Raw genomic sequence first — 15,792 nt, forward strand, 5'->3', positions numbered from 1 at the left:
ATTGCTATTTATTGCAGGAAAGCTGACTTTCCCTCTGCCAAGAGAGGAGGAGTGGTGTGCTTACCAGTGATTGTTTTGCTTGTGGGAGAGGTGTACCTGCTTCAAGGATGTGGATTGATACACAAGCCTAGCGCTCCAAGACTACTACTTACTTCCAAGTAGGATGGATCTTTCTCTGCTGAAGATCTTTTTCAACAGCAGAAAATAAAGGCTCTGAACTTAAGCCTTGTGCAGCTTAGCCACACCTAGAGCCCTCAGTAATGTCCCCCCTCAAAGCCACGCCCTTGCAGGCAAGATCAAGTATGTAGAAGGAAGATCATAAAGTGTTTCCTACTTCAGTTGGTGGCTTTCAACTTGGTGTATGCTACTCCTCAGATGGCAGTTGTGGTAGCTGTGCTCCTTGTGATTGCAGGCTAAAGCAATGGCTTGCCTTTTGGTGTCAGGCAGCCAAGCTGCTGACACTTTTCCCCCTTGCCCTTCTTGAAGCAGGTACCTAGGCTTTCACTTCTTGCTCTGCCAGAGTTAAACTTACGTCCCCCTTCCTGAGGTGGACAGGGTCAGTGTTAAGTTGTATGATTGTATTTAATCTTCCTTACATCCAGACTGGAAGTTTCTCCCAAGAGTAAGAAAATGGCACTGAACCAGGGTTGTTTTTTATCCTGGATGCTTCAGACAATGCTTCTGTGCTGTCTGCAGATGCTTCTCCTGCAGCAATGCCATGTAGGAAGCCTACCATCTGATTGTGAGCACTTACAAAGCATGTACTTAAAGATGAAGGCACCACTGTGACAGCAGCTGAGTTCCCATGCCATGAGGATTAAATAGAACTCCTTTCTACATACCCAGAGTAAGTGACAACTGGAGCCTCTGACAAGTGACTTCACAAAACACTCTGGTTTATTAGAAAAAGTTACAGTAGAAATGTAAAAAAAACAGTTACAAAAAAAAAAAAAAATCAATGTACAAGTTCTGCAGGACTGCAGAGCATCTCCCTCTGAGGTTGCTAGGGCTGAGCAAGCCCTGCAGCAGAGGTTTCCAAACTGTAAACAAGTTTTTAGTCTTAGAGGCCAGGATGGGAGGCATCTCCCACTTCCCAGTGTTTAAGCTGCTGAGGGTGTGGGAGGAAAGGTGTCAACGCTGTCTAGACTGGCAGCAACTGGCAGCAGTGGAGAGTGTAGGCTATTAGTCCCACACCTTAGATGCTTGCTTCCCTTATGATGAAAGTTGCATCTTTTTCTTCCTCAGGCCTCTGAAACATAACAGGTTTGTTACCAGGATGGCTCAAGGGGCAGAAAGGCTCTTGAGCTCATGTCAGCAATATTTGCTTCTCCCTGCCCTGTGCCAGGTAAGTGTTAACCCTATGTTTAGAGTGGGTTTTTCCTCACGTCTATCATTGCTGGGTGGTAAGGCACTGGGGTCATGTTCAGGCTGCCTCTGCGCAGCTCCCGGCGGGGCTTGGGGGCAGGAGCGAGGCTCCGTGGTGGGTGCATCTCATGGGGCTGCCCTGCTCTCAGTAAGTGCTCGGCATCCCTCTGGCGAAGGTCCCCAGGGCTGTCGTTGGGCAGGGAGGAACGCCTCCACGTCGATGGCAAAGGGGCATGCACCACGTCCCTGCTCTCATCCCTGACCCAATGGCTTTCTTCAGTGGCGGCCAGAGGCACCGGCTGTTCCCCAAGGCTGGATTCCTTGCAGGTCCCGGGTGCCGGGGGAGCTCTGTCCCCAGCCCCGTGGATGCTTCTCTCCATACCTGCTGGGAAAGATTGGGGGTACAGCAAGATGAGTATCAGCAGCTCTACTTTTCTCATCAAAATCAGTGCCTGTAGAACACTTGCTGAAGGTCAGCAATGACCTGCATTGCTCCTGACTCTGCTCCAAGCTCTCACTGCCAGGAAATGGAATTTAAACTACCTTACTTTTAACTTGGTAGGAACAGCAAAGCCCCAGTCTGGGTCTCCTCTCACCTTTGGTCTGTCCAGGATGGAGGTTCATGTTACTCAGCCTCTGGTTCAGCTCCTGGTTTGCCCACATATAACGGCTCAGCTCCTTTTCCAGCACCTGAATCCTTGCCTCATAGTGCAGCTTGCTGCTGGCCAGCTCCTCATCCATGTGCTCTACAAGGCAAAACAAGGCCATTTCAAGCTGCAAGCCCTGTGAATGACAAGCAGTACCACTGCTGCCTGTTTCAGGAGCTGAGGGGTTACCGCGGCTCTGCTGGAGCAGTAACTGCATGTTCTGTTCATGTTCCTTCTGCTGCAGGGTGAGCTGGCGGTCCAGCTCCAGGCGCTGGCGCTCCACGGCTGCCTCCAGCCAGTACACCAGCCGCTGCTGCTCCTCCAGCTGCATCTCCAGCTCCGACAAGGCAATGTGCTGCCGGTGCTGGTCCTCTCGCAGTGTCACCACCTGGCCAGGATGCAAGAGCAAGGAACATCTCAGCTGCTTCAGAGCCTGGGGAGATTTTCTGCCCCACTGAGCCTGATCAAGTTAGGTTTTTCGTTACGATGTATGAAGGTTAGTTCTGGGATGTCACAGCTGCCTTGCTGGGGGAAGAGCAATATGTGGCAGCACCGATGTGGCAGAGCCGCCACAGGGATCTGTGTATCCTGTGACTAGTTAATTCCCTCTCCCAGGTGTTGGGACAGGTGGGGATCATGGTGCTGTGGCCTTCTGGCCTGACTTTACAGGGCAAAAGTACAGTAAGAGGCAGGCAGAAAGCTTGAAACTGAGGAAGACAAGAATTTGGTCAGATACTGGAGTTCCCACCAGCACAGAGAGTAGCTGTCTCTCACCTTGTCAAAATACTTGCAGAGCAGAGCTCGGGTCTCGGAGGAGGAGAGGTAGCTGAGCTTGGCCATGAGGTTCATCTCGCACTGGGACAGGAGGCTGGCCGAGGCCCGCAGCACTCGTTGCCTGCATGTGATGGACTCATTCTTGTACTCAATGGCTGCATCCAGAGCCTCAATTGCCTCATCCAGCTGGAACAAGATCCGTTCTTCCTGCCAGGACAGAGCTGCAGTTACTAGGGAGCAAAGGGTTTGCTCTGCTTCACCCTGCCCCAACTTCCCTTGTCACCTCAATAGTGTGGATGAGAAGTTGGGATATGCACATTTTGCGGATGTAAGGCATTATCTGCTAATGACCCCACACTCAGGTCTTTAATTCTCTCCTACTACCTTACGCTCTTGCAAGCAGAGCAGCCCTGCCCAAGAAGAAGTACCTCTGGGGACAGCAGGGTGCCCTGACGCAGCTTGTTGTCGAGCTCCAACCTCTGTTTGAGCAGCTGGTCCTTTTCCTGGCGCAGGCTGTTGATCTCCTGGCGGATCTGCTGCTGGTCGTGGGCACTGCCGTGACGCAGTTGCCCGTTCCTCTCAGTCAGCTCCTTCTCCAGGTGCTCCAGGCGGCTGGACACACGCACTATGTCATCTGTCAGGGCCTGCAGCAGAAGATGGTCGAGAGGATCTGCTCTAAAGGCAAGTCAGGCCCCCAGCCCCCTTCTACTCCCTCCATAGGTCAAGCAACCCCACATATACATATAAGCCAAGGGCTAGCAAGCTAACTAGCTCAGAGGCAGATCTATCCACTTCCCAACACTACCACATCCTGGCCTGATCTTCCAGCCTCCCACCTCTGCTGGAAACCAAGCAAGGGGTTGAGGTGTCACACTCTTGTCCTACCTGGCTGGAGCGCAGTCGTTTGCTCTCCAGGCCATTTTTCTCCTGCAGCAGGGCTTCCTTTTTGGCCACGATAGCTTCCCGCTTCCTCAGCTCATCTTCCAGCTCATCCAGGGCCCGGCGCTGCTCGAGAACTTTATCCATCTCCATATCCAGCCACTTCTTCTGTTCCTCAATTTTCTGATGGAAGGAGAGGCAAAGGGCATGTGCGTGCATGCATGCAGGCAGCAGCAGCAATGCCCAGGACTGCTTGACTAAAGACCAATGGGATTGAGATCAGAGAGAGTCTTAAGTCCATCTCTGCTAATGCCTACAGCCCAGACTTCACTGGGTTTATCCTTCCAGCAGAGCTGAGCTAAATCCCCAGCTGCCAAGGAGTCCTTGGGGGTCACATCTCCCACCACCCTTCTGCTAACAGACAAGACTTTGCAGCTTCTCTACCAATGCATTGGTCCTGAGAGTAAGACAAGATAAGTCCTCTGCTACTAGATGTAAGTGGTATTATGGACGGTCCTCCTCAAGGGGAGGATGGTCCAACTCAGGCTGAAGCCTCAGCTTCCAGATCTCCCCTACCAACCAGCAGTCTGCCACGGCAGTCCCCTTTGAACAGGAAGAAGGAGGCAGGCTTGTTCTGCCTGTACCTGCTGCTGTTCCAGGCTGATCACGGAGCCATTGCTGCCGCTCCGCCGCTTCCTCTGGAAAGCTGCAATTTCTTCTGTTTTGATGCGCAGGATTTTCTGGTGCTGCTCGTGCTTCAGTTCCAGTTCCTGCATGCGAAAGAGGCAGCTGTGAGCGTTGAGGGGGTGGAAGCTGTTTGCCCTACAGCCAGGGGCTGAGGGACAGGTTATGTTCTCTGCTAGCTCTTTGGATACTCTTAAAAAAAAAAAAAAAATCCTCTGTTTCTATTCTCTTCAAGACAATCACAGACCCCATCAGAGCTACCCTGGCCTGCCCAGCAGCTTGCAGAGCCCACCCATCATCATCCTCACAAATAGTGCAGTAGCCCAGCTGCTCCTGCCCCTTCCTACCTTGACTTGGTGCTGCTGCTTATTCACCTCTGTCTCCAGCCGCCGTTTCTGCTCACTCTCCTCCCGCAGCCGGCGCTGCAGCTGGCTCTGCTGCCGCCGCATCAACTGAATGTTCCTCTCCAGCTCCTGCACTCGCTTCTCGCTCTGGGCTGAGAGCGACACCAGCCTCTCCGTCACCTGCTTCTTCTTGCACAGAACCTGCCAGAGGGCAAAAGCTGCCCTTGGGCTTGGCGTCTTCCCTGTGCCCTTTGCAAAGATACCCCAACTCTGCCCCTGCCCACCTCCCCAAGTAGGCAGAGCCCTTCCCACTCACCCGTGCCTTGCTCTGTGCAGCTGCCACGCGTGTGCGGTACTCCTGCAGCTTACGCTTCTCCCCGGGGTCCCATGGCTCTTTGCCTTCCAGCTCCTGGAGCTGCTTCTGGCTGTCGCTCAGCTCTGCCCGCACCTGCTCTGCCTCCTGCTCCAGCTCGCTGATCTTCTGGCAGTACTGTCTGTTCAGAGCCTGGGCGTCCTGGCCTGCAACACACCCCCCTCCACTGTGACCTCCAGCCCTGCTTCACTCACAGCCAGGATCCTACTGAGGGATGGACCTTTCCTCTCTCTTCCTCAAGTATTTTTGACTACAGAGACTGAATGTTCCCTTGCCCTCAGCTACTCTGGAGCGAAACCAATGGGAAGGGTCTCACTCAGCTGCAGGGCTAGAGAAACAGTGCTCTGCTGCCTACAGGGGAAGGGACTGGGCACAGACAACACAGGGAGGGAAGGTGAGAATGGGAGTAGAGACCAAACATCCCAACTAGGAGGAGATTCCACAGGGAATGGATGCAGGTTCCCAGCAGCAGCTCTGCACCTGTCTTAATGAGCTCTGTGATCAGCTCCTCCTTCATGCGGATGTTGATTGCCAGCTCTCGGATCTTCTGCTGTGCTTGCACCAGCCTCCACTCGGAGTCTTTCCCCGGCAGGTGCTCACAGGGACCAAGCAGTGGCTCCCGCCTCCTGCAGACCTCTGCAACACAGATTCCCGGGTAAGGAAGGTCCTGTCTTAGCAGCTGGGTGGCAGAAGGACAATCCAACTTCAGAGCTGTAGCCAAGAACTGGTACAGCATCATCCAGAGTCACCCACGGCTTCCACCAAAACACATAGCTCTTGCCAGACCCCAGCAGTTCAAGTTTCTCCTTAACAAAAGCAGCTAGACTGTCTCTGCTCCATTTTTGTCCATTCACGTGGGACATGTTGCCTTCCCATCAACAGCACTCGTGAAGCACTACCAGCCCTAGGAAGACTATCCAACAACCTACAGTTGCCACTTGCCTTTTGACAGCTCCAGCTGCTCCTCCTGAATCAAGGGAGCATTGCCTCCGCTCGGCTCCTCGCTCAACTTGCAAATCTCTTTCTTGCTCCAGCTTTGGACCCCATTTCTAGAAGGAGAAGAAAATTAATCAGTTTGGTCTGGGCACTGCCAGAGCTGTTCCCAGTAGGACCCTTGTGATCCACAGGCTTCAGGAGACAGAAACAGTAGCTGTGGTCAGGAAAGATAGTAATTAGTTCCCCAGCAAGCAGGCAGCTGTCTCAGCAGAATCGCTGATCCCAGAGACAGTGTTTGCTTCTACAACCTACATGAGAGCTGAGATACAGAGGTGGGACAGCCAGGTCACGCAGCTGCCAGGGCACTGCACAGTGCTGGGACAGCCTCAACTCACCGGCACTGGGACTTGGACTGTTTCTGTTCCCACTCTTCCTCCTCCTCTCCTGAGGACAGCTCTGCTGGCTTCTCTGAGTCCTGGCTGAGCTCCCTCCCCGGCACCACGGCTTTGACCTCTGGATTGCTGGTTGGGCACAGTGTATGGTTCAAGTGCCAGCCTGCCAGGTCCTTCTCCTGGAAGGAGGGGTTGCTGTTGAGCTGCTGGGGCACAGAATCGGAAAGAGAGGAAACATGCTGCGTGAGAGCCAATGTTAGAAAAAGCAGCTCTCAGCTGGGCATCACTGCTAGACGCAAAGAAAAGCAACAAAATGGAGCTGAGCATGTTTTCAGGAGGACTGACATGTTGCTAGATCCAGCTGCCTGCCCTCCTGCCTTCTGCTGCTCAGAAGCTGAGCAAATCTGGGACTTGCCCATAACATTGAAGTAAAAGCCTCACTTTTGAAGTTGGGCTGGCTTTGCCAGAGTTGTGAATATCTTTGGATGCGAACACTGAGCACAGTCCTCTGGACTACACCTCTGATAAGGTTCATATTCAACTGGGGGGAAAAGTTCACTCTGAGCGAAAAGGCAGCAGCTCTTCAGTGGGACAGACTTGCACCCTCACCTTCCTGCAAAGGGCTCTTCCACTCTGCTTGGTGGGAAGGAACCTTGAGGGAACCCCGCTGAGGCCATGGGATGGGGCAGCATCCAGTGGCGCTGTATGAGGTCTCTGGCCAGTGGTCACCAGGTGAAGGTTTTCCAGCAGTTCTGGCACACACAGGTTTGGCATTGCCATCTCCAAGCGCACGTGCAGCTCTGAGATCTGATCTTGCTGCTCCTGCAGCTTGTCGCTCTATGAGGCAATGAGAAAAATGTGATTACGTACATATGGATCCCAGACCTGCTACAGAGGACACCAAAGGCTGGGCTGCGCTCTCCTGGGGAAGAAGAGGAAGAGTGGGGCAGATCTCTATAAAGACAGCAGAGCCCAGAAATACCTGCAGCTTATACTGCTCCATGGCATCCTCCAGGGCAGCCAGGAAATCACGGTTCTCCTCCTCCAGGCGCTCCACTTGCCTCTGCAGTTTGGCCACCTGCTCGTCTTTGATGGACTCACACCCCTTCTCAGTGTTCACCTGCCCCTGAAATACAAGAGAGGCAGCATCAGCATCCACCTTTGTCCTTCCCTTCCCATGCTGGACTGGGAAGGGCTCAGCAGCTGTGCAGCCCCAGATTTTTCCTGACAAATAAATCTCTTAGCTGCAGCCGAATCCAACTTCTCCCTGCCTGCTGGGAGGACCACATCTTTCTGCCTCCCTATGGCCTTTTGGCCAGGTTGCTTCTCCTGACCCTTCCACCGTGCTGTGCTGAGGCTGCTGCATTCAGTGGCCATCAGACGAACCCAATCTTGGAGCTGCAACACCCCAACCGTTACCTGGGCTTTTGTCAGCTTTGAGCCTTGTGCCTCAGGGCTCTGGTCTTCAGCGGAGGTGCTCTCAATGCCACTATCCAGCCCGGCTGAAGTCAGCTCACTCCTCTCGCTCTCCACCGCGCACAGCCACTCCTTAACCCGCAGGATCTGCCCCACTGTCAGGTTACTCTCCTCCTGCAGCTCCATCAGCAGCCGGTACGCAGCGTCGGTGCAGGTCCGGTAATGTGTGCACTCCGCCAGCAGCCGAGCCGTGGGGTCTGGTGCACATCGTTTGGTGGTGGCTGAGCGGTTGATGATACGGGTCTCAGAGCGGTGACGCTGTTCCAGAGCCTTCTGCAGATTCTTTATCTGCAGGTGAAGCTCTTCGACATGCTCAGTCTCCTTGCGGCAGTTCACCACGGCTTTGTTCTGGATGTTTTGAGCCCGGCTGGCGTAGTTCAGCGTATTGAGGCTCTCATCAAAGTCAGAGGAGGATGGACTAACACAAGCTATCATCACGGTCTGGGCATTCCCCCCCAGAGAGTCTTTCAGGATCCTAGGGAAGAGCACAGCAAATAAAATAGTTGAAATTCAAAAATAATGCAGGATCCAGGAGGTTTCCAACCCTTGTCAGGGCTTAAGCCCAAGGAAAATGATATTCTTGCGCTGTGGCTGGTTCAGCACTAGTGAAGTGAGCAGGATCATTAAGCAGAGTAATAACAGACTGCACCGTGGCAAGTTTCCATCTGAATAATTCCCAATGCTGGGAGCTCCCTGAATCTGCGATCACTGTTAGGTACATGCTGCATGGGAACCTGCCGGAGACTGCAAAGGCCACCTGCTTGAGCTAAAAACTAACTGCAGACCATCAAACAAGCCTATTTTTCTTCACTGCCAGGCAGGAAGGGGCAAGATAATCCATGATGGCACCCCATCTCAGCTTTGGCAGCATGACTTAAGAAGGCTTGTCTTTGGCAGCACTGTGACAAGCTAGTCCATCATTTCTATCCTGGCCTCATTGCTCCTCAAGCTTCCCTACATGGAAACCCCCCCAAAGGGTGGACCTGTTAAACTGCCATGAGGCACAGTGGAACAACCTGTCCCATCAAGCACTCAGAGAGCTCCAGTGTGAGAGCAGAAGGGACAACTGGCCCTGCAAGCTCCTCTTGGCTGACCTGGGGACTCTACCACCCAACCTGGCAGGCTGGGCACGGGAAAGGCAGCGAGAAGCATCACCTCCCTCCTGCTGGGACAAGAGCTCGTGTGACACAGAGGTCCTGGTCCCAACTGTACCTGGTGATTTTGGAGTCCCTGTAGGGAATGTGGCTGCTCTTCCTCCGAGGGTCTCCCAAGGCACTGATGACGTTGCCCAAGGCCAGGAGGCCACTGTTGATCTGGATACTCTCCTTCAGCCTCTCCCCCGTGTTTCCCGTCTTCACAATTCGCTCTGAGCCCGCCAGGTCCACAAAGTGAAACTTGGAAACCAGGACCTGGCCCGAGGCGGGGATGGAGGGGTAACAGTGGTGGAGGGGGAGGCGGCCAGCCCCACGCCGCTGTTCCATGGTCACTGTGAAGATAGTGTGTGAGCGGCTCGACTGCCTGTTGACGTGGGTAGCTCCCGTGTGCTTGGCTGTGTTGCCCATCTCCAGCAGGCTCAGCACCTCGTCCAACCCTTCTACTTCTGACTCCTTCACACCACAGAGCACTGCAACGGCAAACGGAACCATGGCTGGGAGGAACAGGCTGCCCGAGGAGGCAGCTCCTCTGTACAGCCTCTACCATGTCACACACAGACTGGCTTTCCACACCAAACAGGACTAAGCACAGCAATCTGCTGCAGGAGACGGATGGAGGGAGAAGATCTGGCTCTGCCTTCAGGGATAGATAACCCAACCCTAGCCTTGGGCACGAAGAGAAAAGGGAGCCTGTGCGCAGCCACACATACCAATGTTCCCCTTGTCATCCTCCCGGATCTGGATGTCTTTGCTGGCTGTATCCACCTGCAGCAAGTCCCGAAACTCCTCCTTGTACACCTCCAGGTAGGATACTCGGACTGTGTAGTCGATCAGGTCATTCTCATCAATCAGCCTGAAGGTCTCGGCCATGGCTCGTGGGATGATGCCCTGCTCATCTTCATTGATGGAAGCTGGCAGAGAGATGCACACAGTCATGGCAAGCAGTGAATGCCTGGGGAGCCTGTGCTGGCTGGGGCAGCCATGGGCAGGAGCATGCCTGCAGCCCAGACGTCAGCTGGAAAGGAGCAGCCTCACAACCCTCCTGCAGCTCAGCCCTCGCAGCCCAGATTAAACATCCCTCTGAGAGCTTTTAAGTCACAGGACCTTGGGGCAAAGCCTATCCCACTGCTCCCCTGCACAGTGCAGTGGCTTCTAGCAATGCTGCTTGTTTCCAGTTCTTCCTTGAGAAGAAAAAGGGACATTAGTGTTTCAGCAGGTAGCAAACACTGTGCCTGCAGCTACACCGTGCTGTCCTTTGAAGCCAGCACAAGTCCACAAACTTTCCCAGCTCCAAAAAAGTTTTTTATGTGCTTGCAGCCTGCTTGTATCTGACCACAACACTCTGCCATCTGGATTTTAAACGGTTTTGCTTTTGTCTCCAACAGCCGTGTAAGAGGACAATCGCCAAATCTGGTGCAATGATAGCCTCAACTGGGAAACTGAAAACAGAGGTAGGCTGAAAGTATGGAAGCAATTTAGTGTTCACAAATTATGCAGTTAACTAAGGCTGAAAAACATTTACAGTACATCCTCTGTAAGATACCAATAATACCATTAAACTAGCCCTTATACGAGAGAAGAGTTTCCTCTTTTTCCTCTCCTTCAGCTAAACAAACCAACAGGATTACTCCCCACAATCCCCTCTCTCCTTAGGGCTTATTTCAGGACAAAGATGATAGATTCAAGACAGGCAAAGGTAGCGGTGCCCTAGGAAGATCACCACCGCCTCCAGCCCTGATGCTGGCCTCTGGCTTGTCCAGCAGTGGTAGAGGAGAAAAACCTACACGCTGTGATCTCAAAGAAGGTGTTGTCCATGGGGGGGGAGGACGGGGGAGGGTGGTGGTGGGGTTGGGCTGGAGGGGGCTGGCAGATCAAGGGGGAGGGCAGAGTGGAAGGAGTGGGATGGTGATGTTGGAAGTGATGGAGACGGTGATGTCGGTGGGTTTGGGTGGAGACAGCAAGGCTGACGAGGGCGGTGGGGAGGGCAGCATCGCGGAGGCTGGCGGGCTGGCAGGGACGTTGGTGGCTGGGCTTGGGATGGAGGGCGCTGGCGGGGCGAGCGGAGGAGGGCGGCGATGCCGGCGGGCGCGGCGACGCCGGTCACGCCGCGACTCACCGACGCTGGCCTCCCCGATGGTGTAGGTCTTGCCGGAGCCGGTCTGCCCGTAGGCGAAGACGGTGGCGTTGAAGCCGCGGAAGAAGGCCCGCAGCAGCGGCTGGACGCAGGCCCGGTAGACGGCCGCCTGCCCCGCCGCCTCGGGCAGCACGGCGGCGAAGCGGAAGCGGCGGCGGCGGCCCAGGGCCACCTCGCCGGTGGCGGCGTCGCACCGTAGGCAGGGCCGGTGCCCCCGCAGCGCCTCCCGGGGCAGCAGCGGCCGCACCCGCACCGCCACCCGCACCGCCGCCCCCTCCGCCGCCATGGCGGGGCCGCCGCGGGCAGCGGGACGGGCCCGGTCCGGCGCGCGGCGATGGCGTCAGGCGGCTCCGCCCGGCGCCGCGGGGGCGGGGGGGCGGCCGGCGCGGCCCCGGCAGCCCCGGGCTCGGCGTGCCGGGGCGGGGGCGCGGCGGCACCAGCACGGAGGGAGCGGGCGGCACGGGTGGGCTGCGGAGGCGGTGTCGGGGGTAAGGGGCGGGGTGCTCCCTCGTTCGTGAGAATCTCCGTCACTCGTGAGGTGCTGCACTGCTGGCCAAACAGCGCGCCGTCACGCGTGAGATGCTCCATCGTTTACAGGACACTCCATCACTTGTAAGATGCGCCACTCATGAAACAACGCTCTGTCGCTCATGAGATGCTCTGTCATTCGTTAGACAGTGCTCCATCACTTGTGAGATGCTGCACCGCTTGCGAAACAACGCTCCATCGCTCATGAGGTGGTCCATCATTTACAAGACAACGCTCCATCACTTAGGAGATGCTCCACCGCATCCTGTGGGACACTCTGCCACTCCTCGCAGGCTTTCCCACGATCACCATGAGGAAGGGACAAGGGGCTACGTGGCCCTGCCACGGGACAACGTGCTTGAGGTGCAGGCGTGGGCAGCCTCCTGGGATGCAGTTTGTGGAGCAGCTGGTGCAGACAGCCGGTGCTTCCCGGCCGCCTGCTGTGCAGGGTGATGGCAGGGCCAGCTCCAGGCACTGGCCTACGTTCAGGACAATCTGAGCGATATCAAATTTTTTCATCTGTCTGCCTGCAGCTCCCACTGCACTGCCCTGTGGCTGCGGGGAGGGGAATGGCCCTCGCAGGTCCCCTGGGTGCTGTGGGAAGCTCTCTGTGCTGCTCCACGGCAGCGCAGAGAGGAGTCGCACACGCCGCTGGGACGGCTGATGAGGCACAGCCGCGCTCGGCATGGGGCTCTGACTCCCGCTGCGCCGGAGCGCCAGCTTCACCCCTGACCACCCTGCCCTCATGGAGATGCCTGGTCCCACTGCCCTGAAGATGGAAGCAAATGTCCTCGTTATGGGAGCAGACAACGTGGGGAAGTCAGGTAAGAACTGACCGTGAGCTAGGAGCAGGTAGTTCCTAGGCAGGAGATACATTTCTTGCCCCCAAAAAAGGCTGAAAAGTGCAGCAGCATTTGGAGAACAAGCTGCAAAGAGGAACCTGGTGGAGCAAGCTGTTGAGATGGGACTGAGCTTTCAGGTGTGGTGATGATTTGAGCTGGGGAAGCTGAGCACAACCTTGCAGGCAGTGGGCGAGCAACAGGGGAAGGTATTTTCTGCTGGAGCTGTGGCTTGCTGGTGCTCTATTTTGTGCTGTGCGTCTGCTTTGCTCACAGACCTGCCGAGGGCTGGGGGAAAATGGGAGGTTGTTCCTCCTAGTGGGAGTTTACAGGGGGATGGTGCCTGACTCTTCTCGCTTTTTAAATAAAGGAAAATCCTTCAGGTTTAGGGTTATTTTGATGATTCTCATTCTTCCCTCTGCAGCTCTGACTGTGCGTTTCCTCACCCGGCGCTTTATCGGGGAGTACGGAGACATGGGTGAGTGCCAGGCCAGGGCCAGGCCAGTTGCTGTTAGGGACTGGGGTCAGGAGGCGAGCCTGCTTCTGCCTGTGGGATTTCATTGTTTCCCATCCTCTCCTGCCTTTCTCCAGATCCTTTGCCTGCTCCTGGGGGTCTCGATGGTTGTGTTTGTTCAATGACCCATCTCTTTACTCCAGAACTACTTCTATGAATGCAAAAGGTCCTGGGTGGCAGCTGGTGGCACCAGTGTGCCTGGACTGAACGCTGGGGTAGAGGCAGGCTGGGGCGATCACAGCTGTGAAGGCCATCATGCTCCACGTGTGTGTTGCTGTACAAAAAGAGCCCCTGGTCCTTGGCCTGTGGAGCATGGTCTCCTGGGGTGGACGTGACAGGCTCGTCTCCAGAAGGAGAAGACCTGCGTTGAGGGAGCTATTGCTTGGGTCCATGAAGATGATGATTTTTTTTTTGGCAGAATTCATCTATAGCCACAACCTGACGGTGGATGGCCGAGAGATTCTCTTCCACATCTGGGATGTCCCCAATTCCCAGGTGAGAGTGCTCCACCCACTCACCTGTTTTCACCCCAGGGACAAAAAACCCTCTACTAAAAGTCACCTCGGGGGGAACCACAGGCTGGGAGCTCCAGCTGAGCAAAGCTCCTGGATCAGATAGTTTGTGGGTGACTGAACCCTTCTTGCCTGTAGAGGACAGGGCAGCAGTGTTGCTGGCAGGGTAGCAATAGCCACCGTAGTCCTGGACATCAGAGCCCAGATTGAGCACAGGACTGTGCTAATGAAGTGGAAGTGCTGCTCTGAGCTCCCCACGCTGTTGTCACCTACAGCCTCCAGTGCTTGGCAGCTGGGTGATAATCCTGATGGGCTCAGGATTGCTGCACACTGTGCTAGCAGGCAGGTGTGGAGGGAGGGAGCTGGGTTAAAAAAACCCTTCCTTTTCTCTTTCCCCAGGAACAGGCAGACGAGGGCTCCTCAGAGGAGAAGCGAATCCAGTGGGCAGACAGCTTTGTCCTGGTCTACAGCATCTGCGACCGTGCCAGCTTCAACATCCTGCCCCTCAAAATCCAGTTCATCAAGGCAGCCAAGGAGGGGCAGAGCCAGGAGAAGGTGCCCATCGTCATTGTGGGCAACAAACGGGACCTGCACCACCAACGGGTGGTGTCCAGCGAGGAAGGTCGGCTCCTGGCCCTCTCTTTAGACTGTGGTTTCTATGAGGTCTCTGCAGCCGAGGCTTATCACGGGGCCCTGATGGTCTTCCATGGACTGGCTGAGCGTATCCCTGACACCAAACTGGCACTGAAGAAGGGTACGGGGATCCGTGGCATCGTCAAGACCATGTCGGCTGTGTTTGCCCGTAAGCGAACAGACTCCCTCTGAGCTACGGCATGGGTATTGCTTCTCTCTGTGCTGCCCGGCTGGACCAAGCCTCCTCCCTGCATGCCCATGGAGATGGTGTGTGTGTTTCCATAAGTATGATGGGTTCCTGCTGCTTGCTGTCCTCCTAATGTCAGCGTCTGGGTGTCCTTGGCCCATGCAGCCAAGGACTGTAGTGCCTTCCCTTCGGCTCCGTGGTGGGCCAGAGTCTCTACTCTTTGCCGTACCAGCTTTTTAGGTGCCTCCTGCTTTCTCCTTCTATCTTCCAACGCTGGAAACCACCAGGTGGTTTTGCCACAGCTCCAGGCAGCATCATCCCCAGGTCCTTCAGCGGAAGCTGCCTGGGCTGCAGGGAGGACACGCCGCTTCTGCATGGCCACCCAGCTCCCTGTCTCCCCACTCCTACCCTGGGAACCTTATTCCTGTTTAAAGCTCATCAAGGTCCTCTCTGGTAACCCTGGAGCACACACAAGCTGGCAAGGTGGGGGTTTCTCCACCAGGGAGCCACTGGCAGTTCCCACGTGTGCATCACTGTGTCAGGGTCCCAGAGCCTGCGGCACCGGCCAACCCCAGAGGACCTTGGTGAAGGATGACACTGCCCATCCCACCCGCCTTGCTTTTGAACTGTCCTGCTCATGGTCCTCTCTCCCACAGCCTTTCAGCGATCGCAGCAGTTTCCCTTGTGCAAGCGCCGTATGGGCCTTGCCTGGGAAAAACCAGGCGCGTGGCTCGTTCCCAGGATGGAGACTGCACCGTGCGCCTTCCCAGGCCACTCCTTCCGTAAGGCTGCCTGTCCCCGGGGAGGAAGGGAGGTGAGGAAAGGGGTCGCCGGGCTCATCGCCGAACCCTTCTGCTGCCGGGAGGTTTTTCCCTGCCTCTCCCCAAACCCTTCCCCTGGTGTGCCTGGGAAAGCAGTGTATTGGAAGAGGGTTTGCGTGTGCGGTACAGACACGGATTTCTCTGCTGTGTTCTGGAAATGCAATAAATTGTCTTTGGCAGGAAGCCCCCAGCTCCTTGGGGCTGTGAATTTGTACTCGGGGCATGGGAAGAGACACGTACTCCGCTGAGCATGAGCACCCACTGCCCCCGTGGCAGTGACCCAAGGAGGAGTTTCCTGGACCTGCTCCCTCGGACCCGGGTTGGGTGTCTCGTCCCACTCTGCTCCCTTGTTTTGGTGGCTCATAAAGTAGCCGAGCAGATGGGGCGAGTGGCAGGTTGGGAAGGTTTATTATTGCAGTGGATACAACAGGGTGTTGCGGGAAGCCAGGTGGTCCTGCAGGAGAGGGGGGCTCCAGGAGCTCCACCCATTGTCACCAGTCTTCTTCCTGACCCCACCGTCCGTCCCACCCTCAGCTGGGGGTGAGTGCCCACGGCTTTCCCACTCATGAGTCCTGCTGGTTGGCGGGGACCTTCAGCTCC

At 55.8% G+C, this 15,792-nt stretch overlaps 2 protein-coding genes across 2 annotated transcripts; one reads left to right on the plus strand and one right to left on the minus strand.

The window, feature by feature from the left end:
- Positions 1-1,304: 1,304 nt before the first annotated feature.
- Positions 1,305-11,444, minus strand: KIF7 (kinesin family member 7; the record flags this gene model as incomplete). The annotated part of the gene is made up of 18 exons (XM_082004929.1): positions 1,305-1,750; positions 1,962-2,111; positions 2,202-2,400; positions 2,787-2,993; positions 3,215-3,430; positions 3,672-3,848; positions 4,310-4,435; positions 4,697-4,894; positions 5,010-5,212; positions 5,547-5,702; positions 6,009-6,115; positions 6,398-6,600; positions 7,004-7,231; positions 7,377-7,520; positions 7,814-8,345; positions 9,083-9,494; positions 9,735-9,935; positions 11,141-11,444. The coding sequence occupies 18 exons, from the start codon at positions 11,442-11,444 to the stop codon at positions 1,365-1,367; spliced, it is 4,149 nt and encodes a 1,382-aa protein (XP_081861055.1). The 3' UTR covers positions 1,305-1,364.
- On the plus strand, positions 11,443-14,376 carry LOC309409019 (ras-related and estrogen-regulated growth inhibitor-like protein; the record flags this gene model as incomplete). The annotated part of the gene is given in 6 exon segments (XM_082005059.1): positions 11,443-11,497; positions 12,361-12,380; positions 12,384-12,510; positions 12,950-13,003; positions 13,458-13,534; positions 13,951-14,376. Coding segments are annotated over 6 exon segments (759 nt in total).
- Between the last annotated feature and the right edge of the window lie 1,416 nt (positions 14,377-15,792).

This window comes from Phaethon aethereus, assembly GCF_964289735.1.
Source record: "Phaethon aethereus genome assembly, chromosome: 12".
In the NCBI taxonomy this organism is placed as follows: Eukaryota; Metazoa; Chordata; class Aves; order Phaethontiformes; family Phaethontidae; genus Phaethon; species Phaethon aethereus.